We start from the raw sequence: 27,171 nt of genomic DNA, 5'->3' as shown, positions 1-27,171 counted from the left end.
AAGGCACTGAAAAGTAGACCGAGAATGAACCCAGTATCCACTCGCCCTACACAAGCCCACATGCCCCGAGGCCACAGCTGAAGCAACGTGGTCGGAAGAGGTGCCCGTCCAGCTGGCCACTAACTGGCTACTCCCCCGGGCCTCTCCCCTCCAGAGATACCTGGCCCTGCCTTGTACACTGGGAACCAGTAAGTACTGCTGCTAGCTTAGCTGTGTGGTCACCGGGCTTGGGCGGGACCCTCACTGCACGAGGCCCCACCCCTCAGCCAAGCTCCGCCCCACCCCTGCCTGCGTCACTGAGGAAGGACCTACCTGAGTGCCAGGAGCGAGCCCCTGGGCAGGGGCTGCCTGAGTGGCAGGGTTCCCTGTTCTGTGCTGAGCCCCCTGTAGGCCATTTGAATTTTAAGCCATCCTGGGCTTTCCTCCACATAAGCATCACAAGGGGGATCAAGAGCAAGCACAGCCCTGTGCCCAGGGAACCCACATTTAGGGAGAGGTGTGTCGAGCTATGCTTTCCCAGATGCACGGGCTCAGCGGTTCACTGGGAACATGAAGACCTCCCCTCCACAGCCGAGCAGCTAATATGTGAATACAGCGAGAGTCAGGGCCCAGCCAGGGAGCTGGGGGTTATCAGCAGGACCCCACCCCCCTGGAGGCGGTGAGCTGGGTTTCTCCGGAAATCCTCCCCCGATTTCCTGCCCCTGCCCACCGGGCAGCCAGGCCTCCTGCCTCTGCTATGTATGTTGAGATCCAGGGAGGACAATTCCCTTGGCTCACCTCTGGCTGTCCGTCTCCAAGAGCCGCCAGCCAGCCAGGCAGGACGCCAGGGCCGCACAGCATGGCCGGGAGGGAAGGAGGCCCCAGCCCAGAATCACGGGCTCCGAGGCAACTGCGAGTGACCCACAAGGCCCACCCAGCGGTCTTCAGACGAGAAGTCCTTTGCATCCGCCTTTTGCGGTGCAAGTCTGGGACCTGATTTCCAACATTTCTGTTCTCCGTGGGGGACTGGCCCAGCTCCCCGCACAGCCCGCTCTCCTGCAGCCAGGGGTAGGCCCCAGCCTGGGACGATGCCCGAGGACACATGCAGAGAGGGGCAGATCCCCTTGTACCATCGCCCACAGGGCTCCTGCCTGGCCCCGGACCCCTCTGCAGCAGCTCGGGTCCACACCTCTGCCTTGAGCCACCTTCCCTCTGCCCCTGGCCTCCCCTAATCCAGGTCGCAGACTTAGGGTCTCCTGTGATTCCACCTTTCACTGCCCACCCCCATGGCCCCCCTACCCCTCTGACCTGAAGCCCCCTCCTCTCACTACACTTCTGTTTCCCATCCATGTCCAAGGGGACACAGGCTGGGAAGAGAACACAGCCCAGGGCTTGGCTGGGAGCCGCCCTTCCCTGCAAGAGTGGTCGGTCCGTCTCCCTGTGCTGACTCCCACTAGAAACCTGCCCCTGCAGACTTGCTGGGGGAGCATGGCGGGACCTCTGGGAGCCTTCAACCCCCACCCCAGAACACCCTCCTTGGGCCTCCAACAAGCTCAGAGAGGGACTCCGTGCAGGCCGGATGCACAGGCCGCTGGCCCCCCTGGGCCTCCAGTTTCCCTCCCCAGCACGGGGGCCTCAGTCCCAGCCACCTGCCCACCCGGTCTCAGCTCTCATTACCCCACAGCGTGGGACCAGCCTCGGGGGTCAGTCTGTGGTCAGCCCCACGGAGCCCGTGGTGGGCTTCTCTGTCCTGAACCAGGCACGGCTGGGAGGAAGGGGGTGCTTGTGCCGTCCATGACCCAAATCAGAGACCGTGATCGAGACTCACCCAAGTGGATGGCAGGAACGCTAACGCCTCGATGGAGACCCAGCTAGGGACTCCTGTCAACTGGCACGCGGTACGGGGATGCATGCACTCACTCCCACACCTGCACGCACGTGTGCACACAGGAACACCCCTCCAACTTGGCTGCGTCTCCGAAGATCAACACGGAGACAACCCTCCCACCTTCTGGATTCTTGCTTGTGCAAGCTGGATCTGCAGGCCACAATGCTCCTCAGTCAGAGCTCCCACAGGACAAGTCGGCCGAAGTGGGGAGCACTAAGGACAGCCTCGAAGGACCCCACACTTGGGAGTCTGAGTGCTGCCAGTGAGGCGCGTGTGACTGTCCCTTTCCCAGGGCCCCAGCGTAGTGGACACTTGGTGCCCTAATTGAGACACCTTCCCCAGGAGATGCACCGTCCCTCAGCTGTTGTGAAAAAGGCTGCCAAAGGCTCATGGCCGACCCCTCTCCACTGAACTTCCTTCCGGACATGGGAGCCAGCCAGCCTAGCAGGTTATGCCCCACTTCCCAGGGACTAAGCCAGGACACGGGGTGCCCTCATGTCACCCTGGGTCTGAGCTCCTGCCCCCTTACTGGCCCCAGCACTGCTCTGGGGACAGCCAGTGCTCAGTGAGAGGGAGCTGGGGGCATGAATGACCTCCTCCTTCCAGAGCAGAGCACGCTGGCTGAGCGCTGGGTGTCCAGACGGGAACACGCTGGGGAGAGAGTAAATCTGCCTCTCGTCTCTCTCCGAGACACGTCGCAACCACTAACATGGGCACAGCCAGGTAAAGCTCGTAGCAACAGACCACGGAGGGAGCAGTCGGGACAGACAAAGCGAGGGCTGGGGGGGACAGCATGGGCTTGGAGTCCAGGCCAACTAGATGTGGAGCCCCCAGCCCCCCGGTCATCAGCTGTGGGAGACTGGGAGGTCTTCACCGGAGTTACCGTATCTGCGGAAGACAGGTGCTTGGGCTGAATCGTGCCCCCAAATTCTTCTATGTTGGAGCCCTGACCCCGAGCACCTCAGAATGGGGCTCCATTTGGAGCTGGGGTCATTAAAGAGGTGATCAAGGTAACATGAGGCCACTGGGGTGGCCCTGATCCCATGTGACCAGGGTCTTACAAGAAGAGGGGATCAGGACACAGACCCGCATGGTGGGATGACCCCGTGAGGACACAGGGGGAGGACAGCTGTCTGAAGCCTGCATCTCGGGCGTCAGCCTCCGGGACCGGGGGACAGTGAATCCTATTGTTCAAGCCCCCCAGACTGAGGGACTCTGTGATGACCACCTGAGCACACCCACGCCTTTGGCCCATAGCTGCTATGAGGTTCATGCAAAACCGTATGCAAAACATCCGGTAGCGTGCATAGTAAACAGTAGGTGCTCACTGATGAGTCTCCACCTTCGTCTGCTCCTGTCACTGTCTCTGACATATGGAGCCCCCAGGTACGAAGCGGCCAGCAAGTATCACTGGCAGGCTCCGTGGGGTCGACCAGCATGGCCTGAAGCCCCGCGTGGGTCTTGGGGTGCAGGGCGCCGTGGGCCCGCGTGGAATGAAAGTCCGGGGCTGTGGGCCGACGGCTTAGCCAATTTCAGAGTGGGGCTGGGCAGGGAGACCCGGGTGGTGTGTTGGGGGCCGCGGGGGGCGGTGGGTGGGGTGCACACAGACATGAGAAGAGGCCCCAGGGGGTGGTGCTTTGTCTTCACACGAGCCGCCGGCCTCCCAGGGCTCAGGGGCTGACCGCACATCACCGCCCAATGGCAATCAGAGCTCTTGCACGCAGCAGGTCCGGGGGGCCTGCCCTTCCCAGCTTTCTCAGAATAGCAGCTCTCCGGGGGACAGGGGGGAGGCAGGGAGGGGCCTCGAGGCCTGGCCTGCCAGCTCTGTCAGGAGCGGGGCGTCCCCGGGGCCCCTCCAGGACGCCGTCCGCAGCCGTGGAACGGGGGTCATACCAGAAAGATGCACGGCCTCGGCAGCAGCAAAAACATTTCTGTCGTTCTGCCTGGGGCCCCGTGCGAGCGCCACGGCAGAGCCGCCAGCCACCCCGTCGGCAGACGCAGCGTCCTTGTCGTGGGGACGACCGGGAACTGCTCACGCGTCCGGCAGAAAGTCTACCCTGCGATGCCTTCTGGGACTGGAGTTCAAAATTGCACGTGGTGTGAATTTCTACATTTATAACTTGAATGTTACCAATGTGAAAGGTGACAAGAATATCGCAGTAAAGTTGACAGGGACAGTGCGGGGACTTGAACTTATAGGTGTGATGGGACGTGGCCCCCCCGGACACCCCAAAAGGGGCTGTACCCCGTGTGCAGTGGGAAAGGTGCCGGAATGTGCGGAGAGGCGGCCAGGCCTGGTGGGACGCCTGGGGGCCTGTGGGAAGGGAGCTGGGCCAGAGAGCCCCTCTCCACAGCCGGGAGCCTGCACCCTGTCCACAAGGCAGGGCTGGGGGGGGGGGAAGGGAGGGGCCCGTGGGGAAAACCCTCAGTATAAGCAGCCTGAAGAACCAGAAAGATGAAGCCAGGAGAAAGCATGCACCCCGGAGACCGGGGGTGTCCCCACCCGGGAAGGAGCCCGAGAGGGGCCGCAGACAGCCTCGTCACATCCCCGACTGGGCACAGAACAAGCACGGAGCAGCCCAGCTCAGCTGAGCTCCAGATCTGAGCTGGCCCAGAGCAGTCACCCAGGCAACCCACCCAAGTGGAAGAAATGCTCACAACTTAACCCGCCTGACATCCACATCTGAAGACCCTGTTCTCGCGAGAGGGGAGGACACTGAGCAAGCCCAGCCCAAGGTGGCCTTGACCACGAACGCACCACGCCAGTGACCTAACACAGCATGTGCTTTCAGCAAGCGAGAAACGCCAACAGGGTAACAGGAAGTCTTACGTAAAAAGAAATGATTAAAAAAAAAAAACACACCAAAACATGTAGAAACTCTAGAGTTTGAAGGTGTGACTTCTGAAATTAAAAAATGCACAAGACGGACTTAACAGTGAAAGGAACATTTCAGAAGAAAGGGTATTGGAAATAGATCAATAGAAGCAATCGAAGGCGAAGAAAAATGTCGGAACGAACACGGAGCCCCTGGGACTTGCGCCTGCTACCAGACGGCCAACTCTGCGCGCACCTGGACGACCAGAGGAGCCGAGGGAGAACAGGGCTCCACCTGTCATCAGAAACTTGCAAATCCCAGCTGAGGTCAGCCAGATTCGTGCAGGGCACAGACGAGGGCGCTGGGTGATGAGCCAGTGCAGGCCTGATGGTGACAAGGCGGGGCAGGCAGGATGTGGCCCTGGCCTGCTGACCTCTAAGGGGCGTACTGTTTATCACCTGCTGTGTGTCTTCTGAAAGCCTGTCCTCGATGACAGGGCGCACACATGGCTGGGCATGTGTGGTGTGCCCTTTCTTACTCCACCTGGAGAGTTCAGCTGCTCCCACGTGGCCTGCAGCCCATACCTGCTGCTTTTCTACTTCCTCCCCACGGCCTCAGCACCATGGCCGACCTCCTGCGTCGGCCCTAATTATACCCATCTTCCCAAATGGCCTCACATACCTGATTTCCCTACTCAGAAACCATCGCTGGCTCCCCAGTACCCTGGGAACAAAGCCTAACTCCTTCGCCTGGCATTATTGGAGGCCTTCCATGCTTTTCAACCACACTTCCCAGGATTCTGCTTTGGGAATCGTTCCCTCCAACCTGGTGGACTTCCTTCCAGGAACACTGGAGGCCTCCGGGCTGTGCTGGACCATCCCCCTAGACACCCCTCCCTGACTCCTGAGAAGACATGTCCAAATCTGACCTGTGCTAGGCCCCGTCCCCATCCCACGTCTTCCCGGGGCCCTCAGGGCTTTTCTAGGTGGAAAGGAGCTCTGCCCCTTCCCCCTGCACTTCCTGCAATGGAATCTCATCCCCAACATGCGTGTGCTGCTTCCCTAACAGACACCAGGATGGCCGGCGAGCCCAGTCTGCTCCCCGTTCTGCCTGCCCAGGCTCCAGACATCCCGCAGGGGCCCCAGGAAACAAGGGTCCAACACCGAAACCCCAACAGAGGGTCAGCTGAGGTGGAGGGGGCCCAGACTGACCCTGCCCCGGAAGTGGGGTGGACACTGACCTTTGACCCGGTCGCCGCGGTGGAGGGGGATCTCGCCGTCGACCTGAGGGTGGTATGGCTTGACAACGACGAAGAGCCTCCCCGGGACCGCGCTGTAGAGCTTCCGCTTGGGCTCCGGGTACTCGAAGGCGGACAGCGTGTCCTTGTTGGCACCAGGCAGGAAAGCCGGCCTGAGGGGGAGGGGCAGAGAGAGACCGAGAGGGTCACGGCCTGAGACAGGGCACATCACACTCCAGGCCTGCGGCCGATCTGCTCGTGGCCAAGCTGTGGCACTAGCTGTCCCGTGGGAGCTCCTGACTCTAGACAGAACAAGGACGTGAAAATGCCCGGGGGCAGCGTCCGGGGTTAAGAGACTCAGGTGGTTCCAGCAAACGCACTTCTGGGAACACACCCATGTTTGCACACCCTGTCCACAGCGGCTTTGCTCACAACAGCCCAGAGATGGAAACAAGCCGAGTCCCCATCCAAGGATGAACGGATAAACAGTGCAGTCCATCCACACAGTGGACTACTATGCAGCCATAAAAAGGAAGGACATTCTGACACCTGCTAAACGTGGACCAACCCCGAGGACATTACACTCAGTGAAAGAAGCCAGTCAGAAAAGGCAAGTGTTCCTGGTATGATTCCATTGACTGCAGGTGCCTGGAGTTGTCACGTTCCTAAGTGGGACAGTGGGCACGGGGGTGGGATGGGGGTCAGTGACTCAGGGTGACAGAGAGTGGACGGTGGGCGCCGGGGCCAGGGAAAGGATGGGGGTCGGTGACTCAGGGGGATGGAGAGTGGACGGTGGGTGCTGGGGGAGGGATGGGGGTCGGTGACTTGGGGACAGAGAGTGGACGGTGGGCACTGGGGTGGGGGGAGGGATAGGGGTCGGTGACTCAGGGGGACGGAGAGTGGACGGTGGGTGGTGGGGCCAGGGAAGGGATGGGGGTCGGTGACTCAGGGGGACAGAGTTTCCCTTTGGGAAGATGTGAAGTTCTGGAGGCGGACGGTAGGGATGGCTGCCCAACCGTGTGAATGTGCTTCATGCCACAGAATTCTGTCCTCAAACACAGTTAAGGTGGTAAATTGTATGTTATGTGCACTTTAACACAGGGGGCGCCTGGGTGGCTCAGTCAGTTAAGCGTCTGAGTCTTGACCTCGGCTCAGGTCAGGACCTCAGGGTCAGGAGACAGAGCCCAGCATCGGGCTCTGCGCTCAGTGGGGAGTCTGCTTGGGATTCTCTCCCTCTGCCCCTCCCCCCTTTCCCACCCACTCACACGCACACCCATTCTCTCTCTTTCTCAAATAAATAAATCTTTAAAAAAAAGAAAAATCAAAGACCCTAGCAATGCAGAAATCGGTCTCTTGACATTTTATCTCCTCCACCATGTGCACCAGCCACTCCGGATGAGGAAACCGCACTGTCCGAGAAGAGCTTTCACAATCACACAAGCCACCGCCCCAGCCGCCCTGGGGACTTCTCAGCAGACGCGGGGCCGCCTTCTTGCTTTCCGATATTTAACAAAGAGCAAACGTTCCCACGCCCACGTCCAGGCCCGACAGTGAGACATGCCCCAGCCGGCCCCACGTGGGGCTATGCGTGCTCACGGGGCAGGCTCACAGAGAAACGGGCCACGCGGTTTCCAGGATGACATCCCCGCACCACTGCACCGGGAGGCCAGAGCTGGCCATGTCCAGTGGGGGAAAGAGAGCACGTCCACCCCCGTTCTAACCAGGGACAGGCCCAGGCGTCACACTGGCTCGTCTTCCTGGGAGAGGGCTTTCAAAAACGCATGTGGACGAAAGTGGGCAGGAACTCCAACCTGGGGAACCACACCAGCGTCTCAGGAGGGGCCCACTTGTGTCAGAAACTCATGGCCACGAAGGACAGGGTCCCCAGCTACGGATCTCCTCTCACCCACAGATCCTGTGGCCCGGGAGCCCACGGACGGGGCCTCGAGCATTCTGCGAGGAAGAAGTTCTCACCAGTGGGCAGGAACTGCTGTGGACGGGCTTGCAGGGAGAATTCCAGAAGCTGATGTGAACCCTCCATGTTCCGTTGGTCCCGTGCTTTACCCAGATCTGTACCCCTGATAAATGACGCCTGGTTTGCTCGTAGAAGCTCACAGAGTATGACCGTGCTGTGCTCTGTACTCCCGACTTTCTCACTCACCGTCACAACTCGGGGAGCCAGCCAGGGGAGCCCACGTCCACACACGTGGAGCCGGAGGCTGTGACACTCAGTGTCTACCCGCATGTACCCTAGCACGGCGTGGAGAGGACTGACCCCCGTGGCCAGAGCCCACCCAAACCCACATGGGGCAGAGGGTGGACAGGAACCTGGGCTGGCCACGTGAGCTTCCCTGGGTGCCCACCAGGGCTCAGAGACAGAGGTCCTCTGTCCTTATGCTCTCCTATCCCCAGAGATGCCATTCCTCCCCCAGAGCCTTCTTTAACCAAGTTTAAGCCACAGACGGAGGTCACAGAATCCTGCTGGCCCAGGTGGCCTTGCCCAGTGGCCCCACATGACCTCCTTGTTTAACCTCTCCCTGCCAGCCAGCTACAGATCGATGGACAAGAAAACCCAGATGTTCCCTGTGAGGGCTGTCCTGCATGCCCGGGCATGCCAGGGGCTCCGGGAGCGGGTGACTTTTGCAAGAGGCAGGCTGTCCACGGGAGCAGCGTGGCAAGCCAGCGGAAGGGCAGAGAGGAAGGGCAGTCTGGGTCACCTGCCTGTCACATGAGAGAAAGCAGGAAAGCCAGAACGGCTCCGCCAAGTTCCCACCTGAGAGGACGCTGCCAGCCGCCAGGGACAGCTGCTCAGGGTATGATTCATTCATTCAATCCGCCTCATCTCAGCCTGACGAAGGGCTCGTTTGGCCCAGGACCGAGAGCTGAGAGGAGAGTAGGGAGCGGGGCACGTGGGGGGCCTCCTCCTCGGCTTCCAGGTGGGGGAGATGGGTCTTGGTGACCAAGGGGACCCAGTTGTTCTGCAATAGGCAAAGCAGCCCCTGGGGCCACTCCACCTGGACACAAGCAGCTCAGAAGAGGCTTGGGGTAGGCAGCGAGGTGCCAAGGTCCCTAGACCTCTGTACGCAGTGGTCGAACTGTCCACATGCCACGTCTGCACCGCGGGATGGCAGGGGTAGGACCCAGTGCTGGGGCTGCAGGTGGGTCCATGTGCGGATACAGAGGGAGGGCCCCGCTCCGGCGGCTTTGACAGCCCCCACGTGGAGGTGAGCCCCCTGCAGCGCTCCCCCCTAGCATTCTCCACCTGTTCTGGATTCTTCCCAGAAAGCAGGTTCCCACCCTCAGCCCCTCCCCCTCCCCAGGTCCCTTCCTGTCTGGGCAGCACTGGAAGGCTTACTGGGCCCAACCGGGAGCCACCACATCTTCTACAGGGTCTGGGGGAACCCAGGTGGGGAGCCCCTTCCCCGTGGCCCGCAGCTCCCGTCAAGCGCACATGGTCGGGTTCAGATCCCTCTGGGCCACGTGCTCCCACGTCCCCTCTGGGGCCAGCTCCCAGCGCCTGCTGAGCCAGGGCGAGGGCGCGAGAGGGACCACCTGTGGGGTCACCGAAGGGCCCTCCTCCCGATCTAGAGATGCCCCCGGGCTGTCCTCCCGAAGTGCCTGGTCCTCAGGGTGGGTGGGGCCTGCTGCCCACGCTGTGTCTCGCTGTGTAGCCAGAGGGGACTGTCCCTAGGACCACCTCTGAAAAGGCTTCCCTGGGGATGCTCCAGAGTCCTGACCTGGAACAGTTCCTGGCCCCAAAGTGGGGTCGGCATCAATGCCAGACTCCTGGCCTGCGAGCCCTTGCATGACCAGCTCCGACCCAGCTCCCCACTTCATCACGTGCTCTCCCCGGGATGCTCTCTGAATTTCAGCTCTACTCCTGTCCCTTTGCTCCTGGACCACTGCATCCAAACTGGACTCTGGCCCGTTCTCTGTGACCACGGCTGCCTGTGGATCCTATGGTTCTCCTCCAGGTCACGTCATTCGTTTATCCAGGGGCTTATTTGATTATCTAAGGACAGGGAGCACATCCGGCTGTTCTGTCCAGGAACCCCGTGCCCAGCACACAGTGGGTCCTCAGCCGAGTGGACCTGTAGTGGCCACTCGCAGACCCCTTGGCCTCGGGTCTCCACCCACTGGGTGACCGTGGGGCGCGGCCCCTGCCGCCTGCAGCCCCGACAGCGGCGGCCGCGTTTGCCCCCGGCCGTGGGCGGCCACGACGTGCACCCCGGCTCCGAGCTACGGAGGTGAGCTGACATTGTAGAAAAGGCGCCTCGGTGCAGAGGCTCCCGGAATGGGCACTTGCCCAGGCTGCTTGACTACCCGTCATCATCGAAAAAGCCGGCTTTCCACCAAACCAGACGCTTGATGAGAACTGTGATGGGAATCATCCTGTGTTTTGATGTGAGTTCAGGTGCAGTTTGGGCTGGGAGTGTTTTCGTAGTCAGAAGGCACAACCGTCCACCTCTGTTCCAGAGCCTCTTTCAACGCTGCCCGCGATGGAGGAAAAACATGAATTTCCATCTTAATGCACTTTGGAGGCGTCAGAGTCCTTCCAGATCTTGTTTTATGGTATTTTTAAAGCATTCGTCCTTCGCAACCCATTTTGAAAGGACAGTTGGAGGAGTAAAACCATTAGTAGGTCTGCTACCTATTTATTCTCTGGTGGAAACCAAGGCATGCCCGCAGAGCTTGCTGTTAAACGCGACATTCCCACCTTGGGGCTGAAACATTAAAACGGGGAGCGGTGGGATTTATTAACCCGGGCCTGATTAAAATGTCCAGCAGTAGTTAGCGCCTCAGCCTGACAGGGCTTGTGGACTCAGCACATCGGCGCCCTCCCTACACGTGGTGGGACCCAGGGGGCCAGCCCGTCCCACTGCGCGGCCAGCAGCTTGAGGGACCGTGATAGGTCATCGCCCTGGGTCTTGGGGAGAGAGCATCATCTGAGCCACACTTTGGGCTCCTGGAGGAAGGGGAGTTGTGAACGAAGGGAAGGTATAGTATGATTCACAGACCCTTTTTCTTTGTTGGCTTTCCCCCCCCCCACCCCTGACTTGAGTACGAGCTCCTCGAAGGCTGTCCTGTTCATGACTTTATCCCAAGTGCCTAACGGTGCTTGGCACAGCTAGGTGCTCATTCACTCTCTGTTGGGCACATGAAGGGAAGGAAGGATGGGTAGGTGGGTGCAAGGATGGACTGGTGGATGGAGAGAAGCAGGGGTGGGTGAAGACGGGGTAGATGGATGGATGGATGAAGAGTTGGATGGATGGATGGAGAGAGGGAGAGAAGGAAGGACGTGCTGGTGATATTTGAACCGGTAAAGTTGGGTTAGAGCACATCTTCTTCTACCCAAAGTTATGATGAGAGGAAGGAGAGGAATGAGGTTAAGAAAAGAGAGAGCAGTTGGGGTGCCTGAGTGGCTCAGTTGGTTAAGCGTCTGCCTTCAGTCAGGTCATGATCCCGGGGTCCTGGGCTCGAGCCCCACATCAGGCTCCCTGCTCAGCAGGGGAGTCTGCTTCTCCCTCTGCCCCTCCCCCTGCTCATGCTCACTCTCTCACTCACTCTCTCTCTTTTAAATAAATAAATAAATAAATAAAATCTTAAAAAAAATAAAAGAGCAGTTAAAGCACCTGGCGAAGCACCTCCCCCCCCCATATGCACGCATGCACACGCACACACCACATACTGCATGTGCTTGCTCATTGTCACGGAACAGGGTTATATACTCATGATCTTGTCCCTATGCTAATAACCTTGTATGTCTTCCTAAAACTAATATGTGATTGCATGTCCATTTTGTTTTTAGCTCGACTCTGAGTTGGGGTTGATGGTATCTATCCATCTACCCCCCCATCCACCCATCCGTCCATTCACTAACCCACCCACCCTCTTATCCAACCACCCACCTACCCATCCACTCATCCAACCAGCCATCTATCCTTCCATCCATTTATCCACTCAACCACCTACACTCTTATCCATCCATTCATTCATCCATCCATTTAACCATCCTCCACTTATCTATCCATCCATCCATCCATGCATCCACCCACATCCATACATTCATCCATCATCCATGCACCCATCTACCCGTTAATCCACTCATCCATCCATCCACCCAGTCACCCACATCCATCCCTCCACCCATCTATCCACTTATCCATCCGTCTGTCCACCCACCTATCCATCTTCCCACTTACCCAAACAACATATTCACTCATCCACACAAATTTCACAAGGACCCTGCCAGATGCCCAGCTGACCACTTACTACAGATGTTAGACAAGTGAGTTAACCTCACTTGAAGCCTAGGTCCCCATCTTATAAGAGGGGATGACCCACAGTGACTGGAGAATGAGTCAACAGGAACTACTCTTTGCAGGTGTTAAGGGAACATTAGCACCATTACCACTCCCTGCTTCTCCTGGAAGGGGGGTCACAAGCGGCCTGCGCCAGCCAGTGGCTTCCAGCTGGTACCAGAGTGTGCATCACTGGGCAGAGAAGTCAAAGTGAACACAGCTCCGATCTGGGGAGCTCTGTGTCTTGAGCCATTTTGCAGATGGTCAGTTCCCTAACCCATCAGTCCATGCCTGGAAAGGCTTTGTCAAAGAACAGGAAGGAATTAGTCCCTCTAGACCACAGTGCATCCATGGTTCTAGGCACCAGCAGTGATGTGCAATCCCCCACAGAAGCTAAAGCATCTTCTCATTCCAGGTTAATCCGAGCCTCACAAAGCCCCATTTTACAGATGAGAAAATGGAATTTTGTTCCACAAATAGTGACCTAGACACAGAGATACAGAGCTGACCTCACATCCTGGCTCCTTGACGCCAGCCCAGGGCTCCCTGTAGGCTCCCTGCTCCATGCAGTGATGAGCCTGGGGGACCATGACCTCTCCTGCAAGGGAAGGCGTCTTACCCTCACAATGTCCGGTTTTAGGTGCTGCATCCCCAGGGCAGCAGGAGCCCGAGCCCCGTGGTGGCCCAGGGTTGGGAGTGCCGTCTGGGGGCACAGAGGGCCAGACTGGGGCCGCCCTATCCTGCCTGCACAGTGAGGATGGTCTGAAGTTCCCTACCCCAAACTGTCAACATTTCCTTGTGATCTGTCCAAGAACAGCCAGATGGAATCCCAACCACGTTGTTTTGGCACGAGAGCTAAATCACTGAAGTCTCAATATCAGAAAATTGGTGGCTGGCTGTGGGGTGATGTGGATGAGTGAACTAAGCCATTTCCCAGCTACCCTGGGTGACCAGGGACCTGCCAGACCTGGGACCTACTAAAATCAGGGTTCCTGGCTTGCTTGGGACAGGTGGAAGGACAGTGTTGTCAGTTTGGTGCTCTGATGAAGATAGCACCACATCCAACCCCAAAGGTCCCAAGATCTTATCACCCGCTGACTTTAAAAGCGCAGACCCTCCGTCCCTCCCTGTACTATGGGCACCATCCCCCCTCTGCCTTGGAGACAGGAAGATGCAGGAATCCTCAGCGCCCACGGCCCTGCGCCCTGCGCCCTGCGCCCTGAGGCCCCAGCACGGGCTCTAGGCTCGGCCCTGCCTCTGTCGTTCCGGCAACAGCACCCTACACTCCACAGCCTCCCCATGAGGCCCCGAGAAGGGATCTGGGGATGGATGGTCATCAGGACGTCCCATGCGCCAGGGGCCCCCGAGTGATGGGGAACAGTTCTGAATGTGCATCCTTCCTCGTACCTCCCACTCTCTGCCCCAGTCACACCGGACCCCTCACCCCCCACCCCGACGCCCAGCTGGCCCACCGCTTTCCCCACTTCGGGATCTCCCCTTCTCTATGGAGCCCCCCATCTCCCCCACAGAGCTCTGAGCCCTGGGGGGCTCTGTCAGGGGCGCCTGTGGCTCCATGCCCTCCACTACATCACCCCTGCGAGCTTACATGTCTCCTGCCCTCACCTCTCGGGTGGGGACACGGCATTCGCCTCTGCATGAGGAGCATGCAACACAGAAGAGATTGGTAATTCATAAATTCACACAACCAACCGAGAGAGCAAAGTCTGAATGTCCCCAAACGTGGAAGGAGAGAACGCGGCACGGAAGGGGTGACCCGTGAGGTGCCTGGACATGGATTCCTCAGCAGCCAAGATGCACCTGCTCCCTCAGGGTGGGACCCTGGGCCTGGCCCTACCTCCCCACCAGGTGACAGACATAAACCCAGGGAGTCCCCCTCCTCACGGATCCCCCCTCCTGACCTCCCAGTGACGTGCCATTAGCGCCCCAGGCCAGGCCGTGCCTGCCGCTCCGACCGTACCCCGTCCTGCCCCCACCCTGCTGGCTGGAGCTCCCCCCGCCCCGACTCCCTTTCTGGGTCAGGACAGGCACTGAGTTCTCACAGAGGAAACCAGGTCCCTGCTCCTCTGGGGAAGCCAAGCTTTGGTCCCCATGGCCCCAGGAAGCAGGGAGAGGGCTCAGAGGTGGACAGAGACCGGAGCCAGAGGGGCACCACTGCACCCCTTCACACCCACAAGCCTGACAATATGGGAGCCTCATCCCCTGGAAGGGGTGTGCATGGCTAGGTGGATTCCCACCACCCCAGAACCTTCCAGGACCCCGCGGAAGGGGGTGCGGTCTCTGACTTCTGGCCTGTGGCTCCACTCAAAAGGTTCTATTCTGTGAGCAAACCTGCTCTGGGATCTGAGGCCCCTGTCTCGGGCTGGCCTTCCTTCCTGGGTGCTCACAGAGGGGCAGGCGCTACTCAGGGGGGCACAAACTGGTAATATTGATGTCACCTTCTACCAGAGGGGCCATAGGCACAGGCTCGAAGCTGGCCCGGCGGCCCCACACCTGGACCTTCCTCGGATGGCCAAGCCCCCCACCCTGCGGGCTGCTGGCCCGTGTGCCGTCTTATCCACCCGAAAACTCAAACACCTGCATGGCCTCAGCTTCCCGTGGCCGGGTTCAGGGAAATGAAGGTGACTTGCGTACGAGACTTTGCCGAGCCCCTGCCAGGTTCTGCCCAAAGGCTCAGGCTCAGAGGGAGGCCACCAGCCAGCCACGGGCTGCATGAATCTCTCCTACACTCAAAAGCACGAGCCCTCCCCACCATGCTGAGCTAAACCCACCCAAGAGGTGAGCCCTTGATAAGAGGGTGACCAGAATGTTTCCTCGTGCCCATGAGGCCAGGGCAGCCGGCTGGGTCACGGGAGGGGTCCTGGACAAGGGGGCCGCGGTTCTTAGGGACCTGGACAAGCCACGCCAGTGGGCCACTAGAGGGCGCCACCGTGGGCACCTGAAGCTGGATTCATAGGTGCTGCAGGTACGTGGGTTCTGATCTCTGTGGACCTTCTACCTCCCTGCCTGGCACTCAGGTCAGCTGGTTGTGGAAGGCCAGCTCCATGGAGGACGCCGACCCTGCCCACAGCACAGAGCCCAGCCAGGGAGGGAGCCAGGCAGGGACTGGGGCAGCTGGGGAGAAGTCGGTGCCCCACCGCAGTCTTCCAGTCTGCACCTGAGGGTTTGGCCACACTGATGTGCCCATCGTATTCCTGGCTGGGGTTTCTGGGGCCTCAGCTCGGCGTTCAGGCAAATGGGCTCTGCCTGACTCTGGTGCTAAGTGCCCAGCATTCCCCACCGGCAGAGAGGCAGAACGTGGGGGACAAGGTGGGGGTGCGGAGCCAGAGGACAAATCCTCCTCACGTCAGGAGGCTGTCTCCCTCTACTGGGCCGATGTGATTTTCTTTGCCTGGACAGTGACACCTGACCCCCTCCAGTGCCTGCCCAACGGGCCAGAGGGTCTTTCCGACAACCCAGAGCAGCAAACGCTTCTGGGGAGCCCCCTGTGAGCCAGACACAGCCTCAGAACGTGCAGTGGGCGGTTATCAAATTCAACTTACTCCTCCTCCCAAACTACCAGCCCCACTCTTCATAGGAGGAAACCTGGCACAGAACGGTCAGGCGCGGTGCGGGCACACGGCGGGGACGAGCAGAGCTGGGGCAGCTACCCACGGAGACAGAATCCATAGATGGAGGGGTGTGCAGGGGCAGGGCCTTTCCCTCCACCGCCTGGGGCCTCCTAACCCCACCCCGGGTTCTCTGAGAATCAGTAAGGACTCTCAGGGCACCCTGGGGCACCCTGAGTCTGGCAGCCGGTTTCCTCCTTGCAAGGGCCCCATGCGTCGTGCCCAGCCAGGGTCCGCCTGCCCCAGGAAGGGGTTAAGCTCTGAGTTATGAAGACAAAGACTGAGTGGAGGGGTTCAGCCACCTCCTTGAGCCCCCACAAGGTCCAGGGGCGATGCTGTGGGGTCCTGTATCTGGCATCCCCCATTACCTAGGCTGTTTTGTATGGCCAGTTCTATGCCTAGGTGTCATCTGAAAGGCCAGACCGTGGTCTCCCAGCCATGAAGCAGAGAGCCTGCCATGCGGCTCAAATGCCCACCATTCCCTCACTTCCCAGGGGGAAGCAGGTCCCTGTTAGGACAGGGGAGTGTTGGGGGAAGGATCCCAGCAGCCCACCGCTTCTGTCACAGAGTGGCTCCCACCTCCAGCAAGGGAGCTGGATCCTGAAAAGATAGACACGGGACAGGCAGGCTTGTCGGCGTTGGGGGGGCAGGGGAGGAAGTCTGGACAAGGCACAGAAGGCAGGGCTCCTATCAGTGGCACCGCTCAGCAGGGTGCCGGCCGGGCCAGGACAGATAACAGCCCCGCAGCTGGGGGCAATCCTGGGGTCCCGGGCAAGCCTGGATGGTCAGTCCCCCTGCCCACAGCTCTGGGTGACAAAGGCGACAGAACCAGCCAAGTGCCTTTTTTGGTTTTGATGTGGACCTGCACTCCATCTAAGAGCCAGCCTGGATCGAGCACGTACCGTGTGCAAGCCATGGGCACAAACTCACTCACTGAGTCTTAAAAACAAACCCAAGGGGCCGGTCTTTTCACAATCCGCACTGTGCAGATGAGGCTCGAAGTTGAAGTGGCCCAGAACACGTGCCTGGAGGTCCCGGCAGCAAGCGCTCAGGACAGCCGCTGCGGTGGCCTCCCATGCACCCGCATAGGACACGGGGGACAGCCAGGCGGGGCCCCAGCAAGGCACCCCGGGGGCTTTCCTCCCTTCACAAGCACTGTTTTGTTTGCTGTGTTGTGGTCCCTGGCCACCCCGCCTTCAGTTTCTTCTTAGATTTCGTGCTGGAGGAAGGAGACACGCTCTTCTCAAGATTATAGTCATAATTCCAGTGAACGGTGCAAAGTGGAATTTGCCGCCTCAGGGGAAGACTTTAATTTAGTTTTAAACTGTTCTTAGCACCTGGGACTTCTCCCTTGGGGTGACTCAGAGGGAGAATCTAGACCAGAGCCAGAAGGTGGATCTCACTGTTTGGAGGACGAGGAGGGTGGGCAGTGGCCGGGGCTGAGGCGCGGATGTGGGCTTGGGGCAGGCCAGCATCCAGAGCCTCAGGCCCGAGACCCCCACCCAGGGCCCGGGAGACGTGCTTCCCCTGGGCACGTTCTCCCGATCCGGAGACCTGGCCCACCTCTGCTCATGGTCACACCCCTCAGCCTCCTGCTGGGACCATGTGAAGCACCAACGCCCCCTCCCATCCAGACTCCCTGCCTGCACCCCATTCTGAAGACGGGGAACCTGCAGGACAGAGCCCCCAAATAGCATCACAGATGTTATTAATGCCGGGGCATCAGCAAGCCTCACTCAGCAGGCCTGGTGCACCCAGCTGCCTTCAGAGGCCTGGGAGGGAACGGGAATGAACGGGGTGGGACGGTGACATGCTGGACCTAAGGGGCACTGATAGCACACCAGAGCCCTGTGCAGCCAGGGAAACACCGGTCAGCAGGCCCTCCCAGGCCACCGCGGCTGAGGACAGAGCTCAAGGAGACAAATGCTTGAGAACCCCATGGCGCAGGCGCAGGAACCAGGAATCAGGAGGGAAGGGGCCAGCGAGCAGTTGCATGAGGACCAGGCCCGGGCCCGAGACGGAGCACAGTGGGACTGGCAGGGCCAAGGGCCAGGGCTGCTTTCATGGCTGCAGCCAGCCCCGAGCCCCGCACCCTGGGGCCCAGCTGTGAGCCTACCCCCGAGAAGTCCCATCCTCATGTAAACAATTCTGAAGGGGGCATGGCTGCGTGGAGAGCATGCTGGGGAGACAGCAAGGCGGGGAGGGCCCAGAGCCTGAGCGTGAGCATTAATTTTGGATCAGGTGCGTTTGCAGTAAATGCGGCACTTGGAAAAACTCTTGGCAACAGGAAGGCTGGTGGCCTTAGCTCCCTCTCTGCTCACATTTCACTTTTAGAACCCAGAATCCAATGTACATGGAAGGAAAATGAGGCCCCGATGCCAGCCCCAGCCCCAAGGGCCCCCCCACCCCCGGAAGCTCAGCCCTGCCCCCTACACCTGCCCTGGGCAGTCATCACGGGCACGTGCTCGTGCACGTGACCCAATATCCAAGCTGGAGTAAAACAGGCATTCTGGCCAACCTCTGGGTGTGCCCCGAATCCTAGAAAGCAGGAGCCATGGTGCAGGGAGGGCTTCCTCTCCCAGTTCCCTCAGGAGCCCCCTGGCTCCTCACCAGCACCCCCCAACCCCGGCCACTTCTTACCCGACGTGCCAGGACTGCTGGAGCCTCTTGCCATCCTCACTGGCACCGCCCAGCCTGTTGAGCGACGGCGACCGGCTGCGGGGCCCGGGGGCGTAGCTCCCAAGGGTCCTGGCGGCCCCGTCGGGCTTGCCGGGCGTCTGCTGCAGCAGCTGGGGTGAGAGACTGCGGTGGGAGGTGGCAGAGCAGACGGCCCAGTCGGGGGTGCTGGTGTTCAGGTTGTTGTCACTGTTGGAGCGCAGCAGGACCCGGGGGGCGGCCAGCGTGTTGGGTAGCCGCCGCCGGCGGTTGGAGTACGCCGGGGCCTCTCGGAAGGGCACTGGGTCAGAGAGAACAAGGAGAGGCGGGTGAGTGCATGCATGGCATGGTGGGTGCAGGGTGGGGCGCACGGAGCCCCTGCATGTGCAGGGCCCGCCGCATGTGCAGAGCCCCCTACGTGTGCAGAGCCCCTGCACGTGCAGAGCCTGCCGTGTGTGCAGAGCCCCTGCACGTGCAGAGCCTGCCGTGTGTGCAGAGCCCCTGCGTGTGCAGAGCCCCTGTGTGTGCAGAGCCCCTGTGTGTGCAGAGCCCCCTGCGTGTGCAGAGCCTGCCGTGTGTGCAGAGCCCCCTGCGTGTGCAGAGCCTGCCGTGTGTGCAGAGCCCCCTGCGTGTGCAGAGCCCCTGTATGTGCAGAGCCCCTGTGTGTGCAGAGCCCCCTGCGTGTGCAGAGCCTGCCGTGTGTGCAGAGCCCCTGTGTGTGCAGAGCCCCCTGCGTGTGCAGAGCCTGCCGTGTGTGCAGAGCCCCTGCGTGTGCAGAGCCTGCCGTGTGTGCAGAGCCCACCCCGACACAGAAGCAGAGACGAGGTGGACACTGAGAATGTCTCCATTTCATGGAGGCTCAAGCGAACGCTTGAGATGGAAGGGGCTTGGGGTCCGCCTTCCATCCGGACCAGCGCCTGATCCTTCAGCAGCCGAGACACGTGTGAGGGCCTCACGATGTGGTCAGGACACAGAGTTCCCCCTCGCCACCACCTGAACTTGGCCCCTGGTAGGGGCTGGACCAGGTCCCCCTGAAATTCATGTGTCGGAGCCCTAACCCTTGGTGCCTGAGACCATATCTGGAGCTGGGGCCTTTACAGAGGTGATCGAGGTAACACGGGGTCACCGGGCTCTGATCCGGTGTGACCGGGGTCCTTACAGGAAGAGGGGATCAGGACACAGACTGCCAAGGAGGGACGACCCCGTGAGGACCCAGGGAGAGCACGGCCGTCCACACACGAGAGAGGCCTCAGGGGACCCCGCCCTGCCCGCGCCTGCATCTCAGGTGTCGGCCTCCGGGACCAGGGGACAGTGCGTCCCGCTGTGTGAGCCACCCTATCTCGGGCTTTGTCACTGCTGCCCCAGGACACGCACACGGCCCTCTGGGTACCCTTCAGCGGTGGTCTGCTTCAGGACCAAGCATGCTGTTTTCCCCACCCATCAAACCGGGGCCCAACAGCGCGCAACAGGAAGGCGCGAGCACGCCCCATCTGTCTTCCACTAAGTTCTACACCACAGGCGAGGCCCTCACTCTGCCGAGTTCAGTGAGCCCAGGGACTCAGAATGAGGACACTGCCCGCAGGGACCGTGAGGACAGGTATCCACACTGCATCCACTCCGGGCTGCTCCGAGGGCTGGAGCCAGAAATAGAAAGTGTCCTTTCTCAGAAGACGCATGTCAAGAACAGTAGCCTTCCAGGCCGCCGGAGAAGGTGCCGATGCCCCTGGAAGCAAGGGACGCGGGCTTCCTTCCAGCGCCTGACCCCCGGGCAGCTTCCCGCTCACTATGCGATCTGCATGCTCCGGAATGAGGCCGAGCGAGCGAGCTCTCGCGTCCGTGCTGCCCGAGGCCAGACCAGCGCTACAGGGCAGCAGAAAGCACGCACCCTCCTGGGTGAGCTGGGCTGGAGTGGGAGTCCTAGTGTCTCGGAGAAGAACATCACGGGTAGTCCACCATCCCCGTGCCCAAAGTCAGTGGCTGCAGTGAAGCAAAAGGACAGGTGCACCCTTCCCAGAGCCTGGGCCCCCCATCAACCCCTGGCACTGGCCCGTGACCATGCTGGGCAGCAGAGCGCACCAGGGACAGAGCAGTGCAGGCAGAGATCCCGGGGGCACAGGCGGGCCGACGGGGAGGCGGCACTGGCAAAGAGAGCACTGGGGGAGCTCCACCGAGGCAGCTGTGACCCAGCGCAACCCCTCACTGCCTCGCCAGGATGCAGGGCAGTCCCAGGAAGGCAGAGATGGAGCCAACCCGCAGAAGCCATGCAGAAATGGCACGGGGCTCAGGACACGCGCTGGGAATCCACGTTCCGAGCAGTTGGTGAGATTCTGTAACGGACATGTCGGAGGTCCTATTTTTTGACCCAAGGCAGCCTGGGCCCATCCTGACCTGCTCCCTCTGGGAAGCCTCCCTGGACGCAGCCAGGGCTCTTCAGCTGCGGCTGGCATCCTGCTCTGAATTCCTCAAAGGACACGAACTCACCAGGGCCAGCCCGGCTGGGAGAGAGGCGGGCGACGGGAAAGGCCGGCGTTGTCCTCCGTGGAGCCCTGGCAAGAGGCTGCCCTCTCAAGGGGCTCAGCCCACCGGGGAATCAGCAAGGCCTAGCCGCACCTGCTAGAAAAACCTCACTTTGGGGAACATCTCTGAGTTTGCATGTTGCTGGTGGTGAGGGAGAACTGCATCGGTCACTCCCTCTGGGCAGACGGAGGCCAGAATGACCCCTGCAAGGACTGAGCGCTAAATCCTTTATGGTTTGAAAAATGCACCTGCGGGTGGGTGCTTTGGGGTGACCTGACACCTGCCTGATGATGGGGTGGGGGGTACTGAGAGACCTCACAGAGGGCAAATGACCGCACAGTCCTAGAGGGTGGAAACCTTTCGTGCACAGAGACAATCGGCTGGAGGACCGAATCACAGCGAGAAAGCCAATCCCTCCAGCAGACAAATTAAGCAGGAAGGGTGATGGGGCCCTGGGCCTCCTGGACCATCCTCCCCGCCCCCATCCCCCGCATCTGAGGAGAGGCCAGGGCTCACGCTACCCGTGGGGAGGGGACACCCCAGCTCCACAGGGACGCTCCCAGACAAGGACACGCATGCATTTAGTGACATGAACTCCTGACGAGGCAGCTGGGTCTCTTTTTCTGACCGATAGAACTGTAAAGGACTAATGCCCTTAACAGAAATTGGGGGTGGGGAGTCCTGCCGATGCCTAAGACAGACTCATGAGGGGAGAAAGGTCTATGAAAGAACAGAACGGACACTGAATGAACTAACATTTCCCTGCTGTGCACGGGTTCCAAAAAGTGAAGTACCAGAAGATGAATCTGGGTTAATAACGCAAGAAAATGAGCGTGGACAAAGGCTGTTCTTCATATAAATTCCCAAGACGCGGGCTGGAGCCGGCTTTCTGAGCAGGGGGCTTGGGCAGTGGTGGGAATTCAGGACTGCTGCCCTGGGAAGATCAAGGGATGGGGGAGCCCTGCCCCTGCCCTGAGGATCAGGTGGGGTACCGAACCGGGATCGCAGAGGTAACGTTAGGGCGAGCATTCAAATGACAATTAGCTCGCTTAATTACCAGGACTCGCATTAAATTAATTCCCCGTGTAAGGTAATTGGAAATTTTTTTCGTGTTTATTTTATGGCTTGGGCTGGCAAGCACCTTCCTAATTCCTCCAAAGTCATGTCTCCACAAACCCGATTTCATAAAGCGAGAGTTCTCTGTCTGACAAAGTAACTGGAGCCATCCATGGAAATGTTGATTTTTTTTTTTTTTTTTTGGTGAAAAGGGTAAAAATAACTCTTTTCCTGTCTGAAAATGATTAATATTCCACCCAACTGTTTCCTTCTTTCAGGCAATCTGCAAACTCTAAGTGGGTGGATATTTTCTTAGCTGTCTTCCATGTATTTATTTATACATATTTTTTTTCCACAATAGAAATCACACAAGGTATGACACAAACCCTATGCACTCTCAGAGTCTGCCATGCTGCATCTGCATCCACTCCAGGAAAATGCCACCAGGGGACGGCCAACGAGAGCCAAGGAGTGGCTCGGAGAGCGTCCACCCTGAGCCGGCACGGCGAGCAACGTGTTCTGACCTTCCTCGCTCCCGAGCAGGTGCTCCGCAGCCTCCGGGAAGCGGGCAGACTGAGGCAAAACTTCCTTTATTTTCCCTAGGACTTAGTTCCCAACGTGCCCTCCGGCACGGTCACCATGGAGGCGCATTCCGGAATGCAATGTGCAAGGGGCTGGGGACTTGAGAGGACCGTGAAATAAAACCGCACCTTCGAGTGGGTTAGAATCCCAGACCAACTACAACAAAGCCCAAGGGCGCACCCGAAGTCATTATTCCCTTCCATGATGAGAAGGGACAACCAGCAATTTTGGGAGGGACCAGAGTCCCCCGCTCCCCCAGAGCATCAGTCAGAAACTGCTAATTCCCATGCACCACGCTCCCGACAGCTCTTCCTTACCTTCCTTCTTGGTGAAGGCATTTAACAAAGACTTCATTTTCCCTCCGACTTTGGCAGCAGTCCGCTCATTATATAACCTTCTCGGATGGGAGGAAGGAGAGGGGGGCTGCCCGGCCCCTCGGCGCTGGAGCGGCTCGGACCCGGGGAGCGGCGGCAGCGGCGGGCGTCTGGGCACTGCGTGCTTCCGAGCATAGCTGGGCATGCCAGACCCAGCGTGCTGGTGACAAAGCCCACCCCATATTCTGTCTGTCAGCTGGGAACCAACCGTGCGTAGACTGGGGCTGATCTCAAGCCCTGCTGCTTCTGCCGGCACCCGTCATGTGAGCAGTGCTACTCTGCTTTTGTGATCAGTGCATCCGGGAGGAGGGCGAGCACGAGTCAGGCGTCCTCGAGCCCGCGGCCGGGGAACCCCGGAGGCATCCGCGAACCGGAGCCCCAGCCGTCCGAGCCAACTCAGGCTCTGCTCCGGCTGCCTCTGCTCGGATGCGCCGGGCGCGAAATAGAACGCCCCGTGCTTTCCGAATGTTATTTTTAAAGAAAAAGCCAAGTTTTCTCTAACGCCGTTTGTTTGTCCGCTAGCAGATGAGGTGAGCGAGTCAAGACGAAACACCCAGTTCCAGATAAGCCTCACCAAACCAGACCCACATGAACTGGGCAGCCCTCGCCGGCATTCTGGAATTGCTGAGCGTGACCCAGATTTCCGCTGCAAGGAACCAGACACAAGTACCTATTCCTTCTCCGGCTCACCCCATCGTGGTAATTACCCTGGAGGAAACAGGATTTCCTCCCCCCCCCTTCTCTTCCCTTTCTTTTTTTAAAGAGAGAGAGCACAAACTGCCCTCGAGCCCTGGTTCGCCCTGATTCCAGGCGGCGGATCAGAACGAGTGTCTTCAGAGCTCCTTTGCACGCGTCCTGAGCATTTCCACCCCGAGAGAAGTCTGGGAGACTCCAGGAAAGTCCTATCTGAGGAGCACCCCGAGAAGGGGCCGCGGGCTCGCGGGCTCTGCAGCAGGTGCACGGGGCTGTTTCTAGACAAGGACAGAGGGCTTCCCGAAAATGAAATGGAGCATCCCAGGGAGCCGGTTCCGTCGCCCGATGCACCTCCTGCTCGGCTGTAATTAAGTGTGCGTTTTCTCTGTTGCCAAGAGAACTGCTTCCGAAATTAAAAAGAGAGAGAGAGAGATGAGACAGGATGAGGAAAAAGCAACGGGAACGTGTCAGTGGAATTCCATGTGGTCGACATACTTTGGGTCGACAAAAATGGCAGTGTTAGGAATGGCAGGCATCTGCCTTGGCAGGACGGCCCGAGGGGTCGGACGCCTGGCCCAGCGGCCTGTCCATGCCTCGGGAAAGGACAGCCAGGGCCCAGGTCCTAAAGCAGCTGCTCATTTAAGCATCGTCTCCCACTGAACACCCACAGCACCCCACATCACTCAGCTGCACCCAAACTCAGCCCTAGGTGACCCCCTTGCCCCACCACACCTGGTGGTAAATCCACACGACGGAGGGCAAGGCGTTTCTGAGATGTGCCCTAAGAAACGCATCTGCTGCTGGCACATTTTATCACCAGAGACCCCACCAACTTGCTCTCATGATGCACGGCCGTGTGGGGCAGAAGGCTGAACAGTTTCCGGACGCATCTCCCTCAGGTGTAGGGTGTCATCAAGGACACAGCTGCTTCCACTTGGGGAGACCAGTGCCGTGTCCCCCCACAAGGCAGAGGTGCTGGGGTCTGCCAGGTGGCGGTGCCCTGATACATGGGGCTGGGCTGGCCACGGGCCAGGTGCCCGCCCTGGCCGGGATGGGAGGCCACAGGGACGGCACAGCGAGGGAGGCCCTCTGCAGAGGCTGGGCCCTGCCGCGTGAGCCCTGAGAGCTCGCCAAAGCGCAGGGAACCCTCTGGGAGAGTGGGAGGCTCGGCGCTGCTCAACCCTCCTCCATCTGTCTCTGGTCGATAGCCTCCCAGAAGCACGGAGCCTCATCCTGAGCCAAGTTCCCTCGCCAATCCTTAGTGCCAGCCGCGGAGAGGAGGGGTGTGCGCCAGGGTTGGTGGGGGTGGCACCTCGCCAAAGGCCACTGCTCCCTCTGGAGACATCCTCTGTGCCCCTGCTGTTGACCTTGGACGAAGGGCGTGGGGAAGGAGCGGCTTCCCGCGGCACGACTGTGAAGACCCCGCCTCTTTTCTTCTTTGAGAAGGCAGGGAACAAGATGGAGCCCTTTCCCTGTGTTGGGGAGCAGGAGATCCCCAGACAGCACTTACGCGTGGCCCAGACGGGGAAGCCCCAGCAGAGCCTCCCCGTTGCTTGCATATGGTGCAACCGCTCCTCCCGGTGCACTTGCCCGCAAGCCGGAGCAGAGTCGGGAATCGGCGGGGCCCTGGGGCTGGCACCGAGAAAGGAACCTTGCCAAGACGAGGCCCAGAGGCCTATGACCAGGACACAGGCAGCCGGCTGGAGGCAGAGGGGCCGCCAGGCTCTCCACGCCATGTCTACCCCCCCACCCCGCCTGGGCTGGCGAGTCGCAGGCTCTGTGCGAGCCACGGACGGATGCAGCCGCGAACAGGACAGAAAAGATCCCCAGTCTCCCTCTCGGGCTGCATGGGGGGCCGGTTAGGGGAACAAGACCAGACTCTGCACATAACAGGATTTGAGGAACTGCAGGAAACACCCCTCAGCCACAGGATTCCTTTCTGCACACCTCCTATTCCTTTAATGGGCTGCTGGGCATCTGAGTAAAACATTCACAGAAACTAGGAATGGTCGCTCTGTTGGACTCATGTGCAGGACTGCCGTGTACCCTGGGCTCTGCCCCACGGAAATCCCGCCTCCTGACTCCACCCACCTGGCCCCTGAGGCCTCCTCCCCACTGGCAGGCATGCTCTCCTTGAATACCTCCAGCGACAGGGGGCTCACTACCTGCATACAAAGGTTCTCGCTCTCAGACACAGGCTGCGGCCTCCCCACCACGGAGGAGAATGGCAGTGCTGGGCCCACATGTACGAGTCTCCTGTCCCTTCACACAGTAACAGGCTTGTGCCTGGCACATACCAGCTGGAAGGGAAAGGCGTGGCACTAAAAGCACAGATTTTGCCCCAACAGACACACAGCCAGGTGTCTCCTTGGGGGCATTTTCCACTCTGCGCTCCGGGCCATGCTTTTCTGTGCAAACCGTTACTGGAGATGGACGGCCTGGGCCACCTGCGACACCAGCATCGATGTGCTCGACCCGTCGTTTGTGCGCACGCACAGCTGAAGCCCGCCTGCCTGGGAGGCTGGGACAGGAGGCGTCCTGCAGGGATCGCGTCAGGTGGTTGTGCTTTGGGTCTGGACCCTCCCACCGTGACCCAGGGCCACAGGGCCCCCACGTCACGAGCACGGAGCATTCCTGCTGCCAGACACACACTTGTCCACGTCAGCCTGCCCTCAGGAAAGACAGACAGACAGACATCCCGCCCTTCACGCTCAAACCACGAGGCCGCAGCACCCAGCGCTGACCCCGGCCTCTCCAGAAAGCTGGGGCAGCAGGGGCAGAGGGAGGTCTGCTGCAGAGCGTCCAGGAGTCCGCTCACACTGCCTCCACCTCCCAGACAAGCCGCTGCAGGACACCCGAGCAGGGGCTGGACCACGATAAACACGGAGACAAAGGTGGAGGACGAAATTTGAACACCCATTTCTCCCCGAGGCTTCCAGAGATCCCGGGATGGGTCTCAGAGAGCTGGAACCTTCTTGCGGAGGTCCCATTAGGCTCCCCGACTCCAGCCGGGCTCCCTGGATGAGCTGAGCGCTGTCCACAGACGGGGGTCAGGCTCCCCTGCCCCACGGCCATAGGCTTGCAGGCGTCACAGCCCAGACTCCCCAAGACGGCTGGGGTGAGGCAGGTGGCGGGCAGAGGGAGTCGGGATGCTATGTGGTGACTCCGTCCACCTGCTCGCCCACCCATCCCAGATGGCAAGTCTGAGTGTCTTTTGAGTGGGGCATGTTCGATGTCCATGGATGGATGAAAAAGCATGAGAAAATCAGGTGGAGGCCCTTCCATACCCCTTCCAGGTGGAAGAGAATCACCCCAAAATGAACCCCCAGCTGTCAGCCTCCTAGCCAGGCCCTTCAGCCACCAGCCTGTCCCACCCAGCCCAACTCTGGTACTAACCCCTTGGTAAGAAAAACAAAATAATGAATATGTAAATAAACAATAAATAA

The 27,171-nt window shown here is 59.8% G+C and overlaps 1 protein-coding gene across 5 annotated transcripts in view; it reads right to left on the bottom strand.

Moving 5' to 3' along the window:
* The window catches only part of SHANK2 (SH3 and multiple ankyrin repeat domains 2), a 506,338-nt gene that overhangs the window by 255,322 nt on the left and 223,845 nt on the right, over positions 1-27,171 (bottom strand). For 2 of the 5 annotated variants that reach the window (XM_078057637.1, XM_078057641.1), the window contains 2 exons: positions 18,489-18,804; positions 5,924-6,093 (listed from right to left, as the gene is read on the bottom strand). In XM_078057637.1, the coding sequence (XP_077913763.1) occupies positions 5,924-6,093; positions 18,489-18,804 (486 nt within the window). Of the gene's footprint in view, positions 1-5,923; positions 6,094-18,488; positions 18,805-22,975; positions 27,164-27,171 lie in introns of those variants that run through there. The other 3 variants (XM_078057642.1, XM_078057640.1, XM_078057638.1) reach the window with 3 other exon arrangements.

This window comes from Halichoerus grypus, chromosome 11, assembly GCF_964656455.1.
Source record: "Halichoerus grypus chromosome 11, mHalGry1.hap1.1, whole genome shotgun sequence".
Taxonomy (NCBI): Eukaryota; Metazoa; Chordata; class Mammalia; order Carnivora; family Phocidae; genus Halichoerus; species Halichoerus grypus.
Note: the sequence above shows the minus strand (reverse complement) of the source record. Positions and strands in the feature narration are given on the sequence as shown.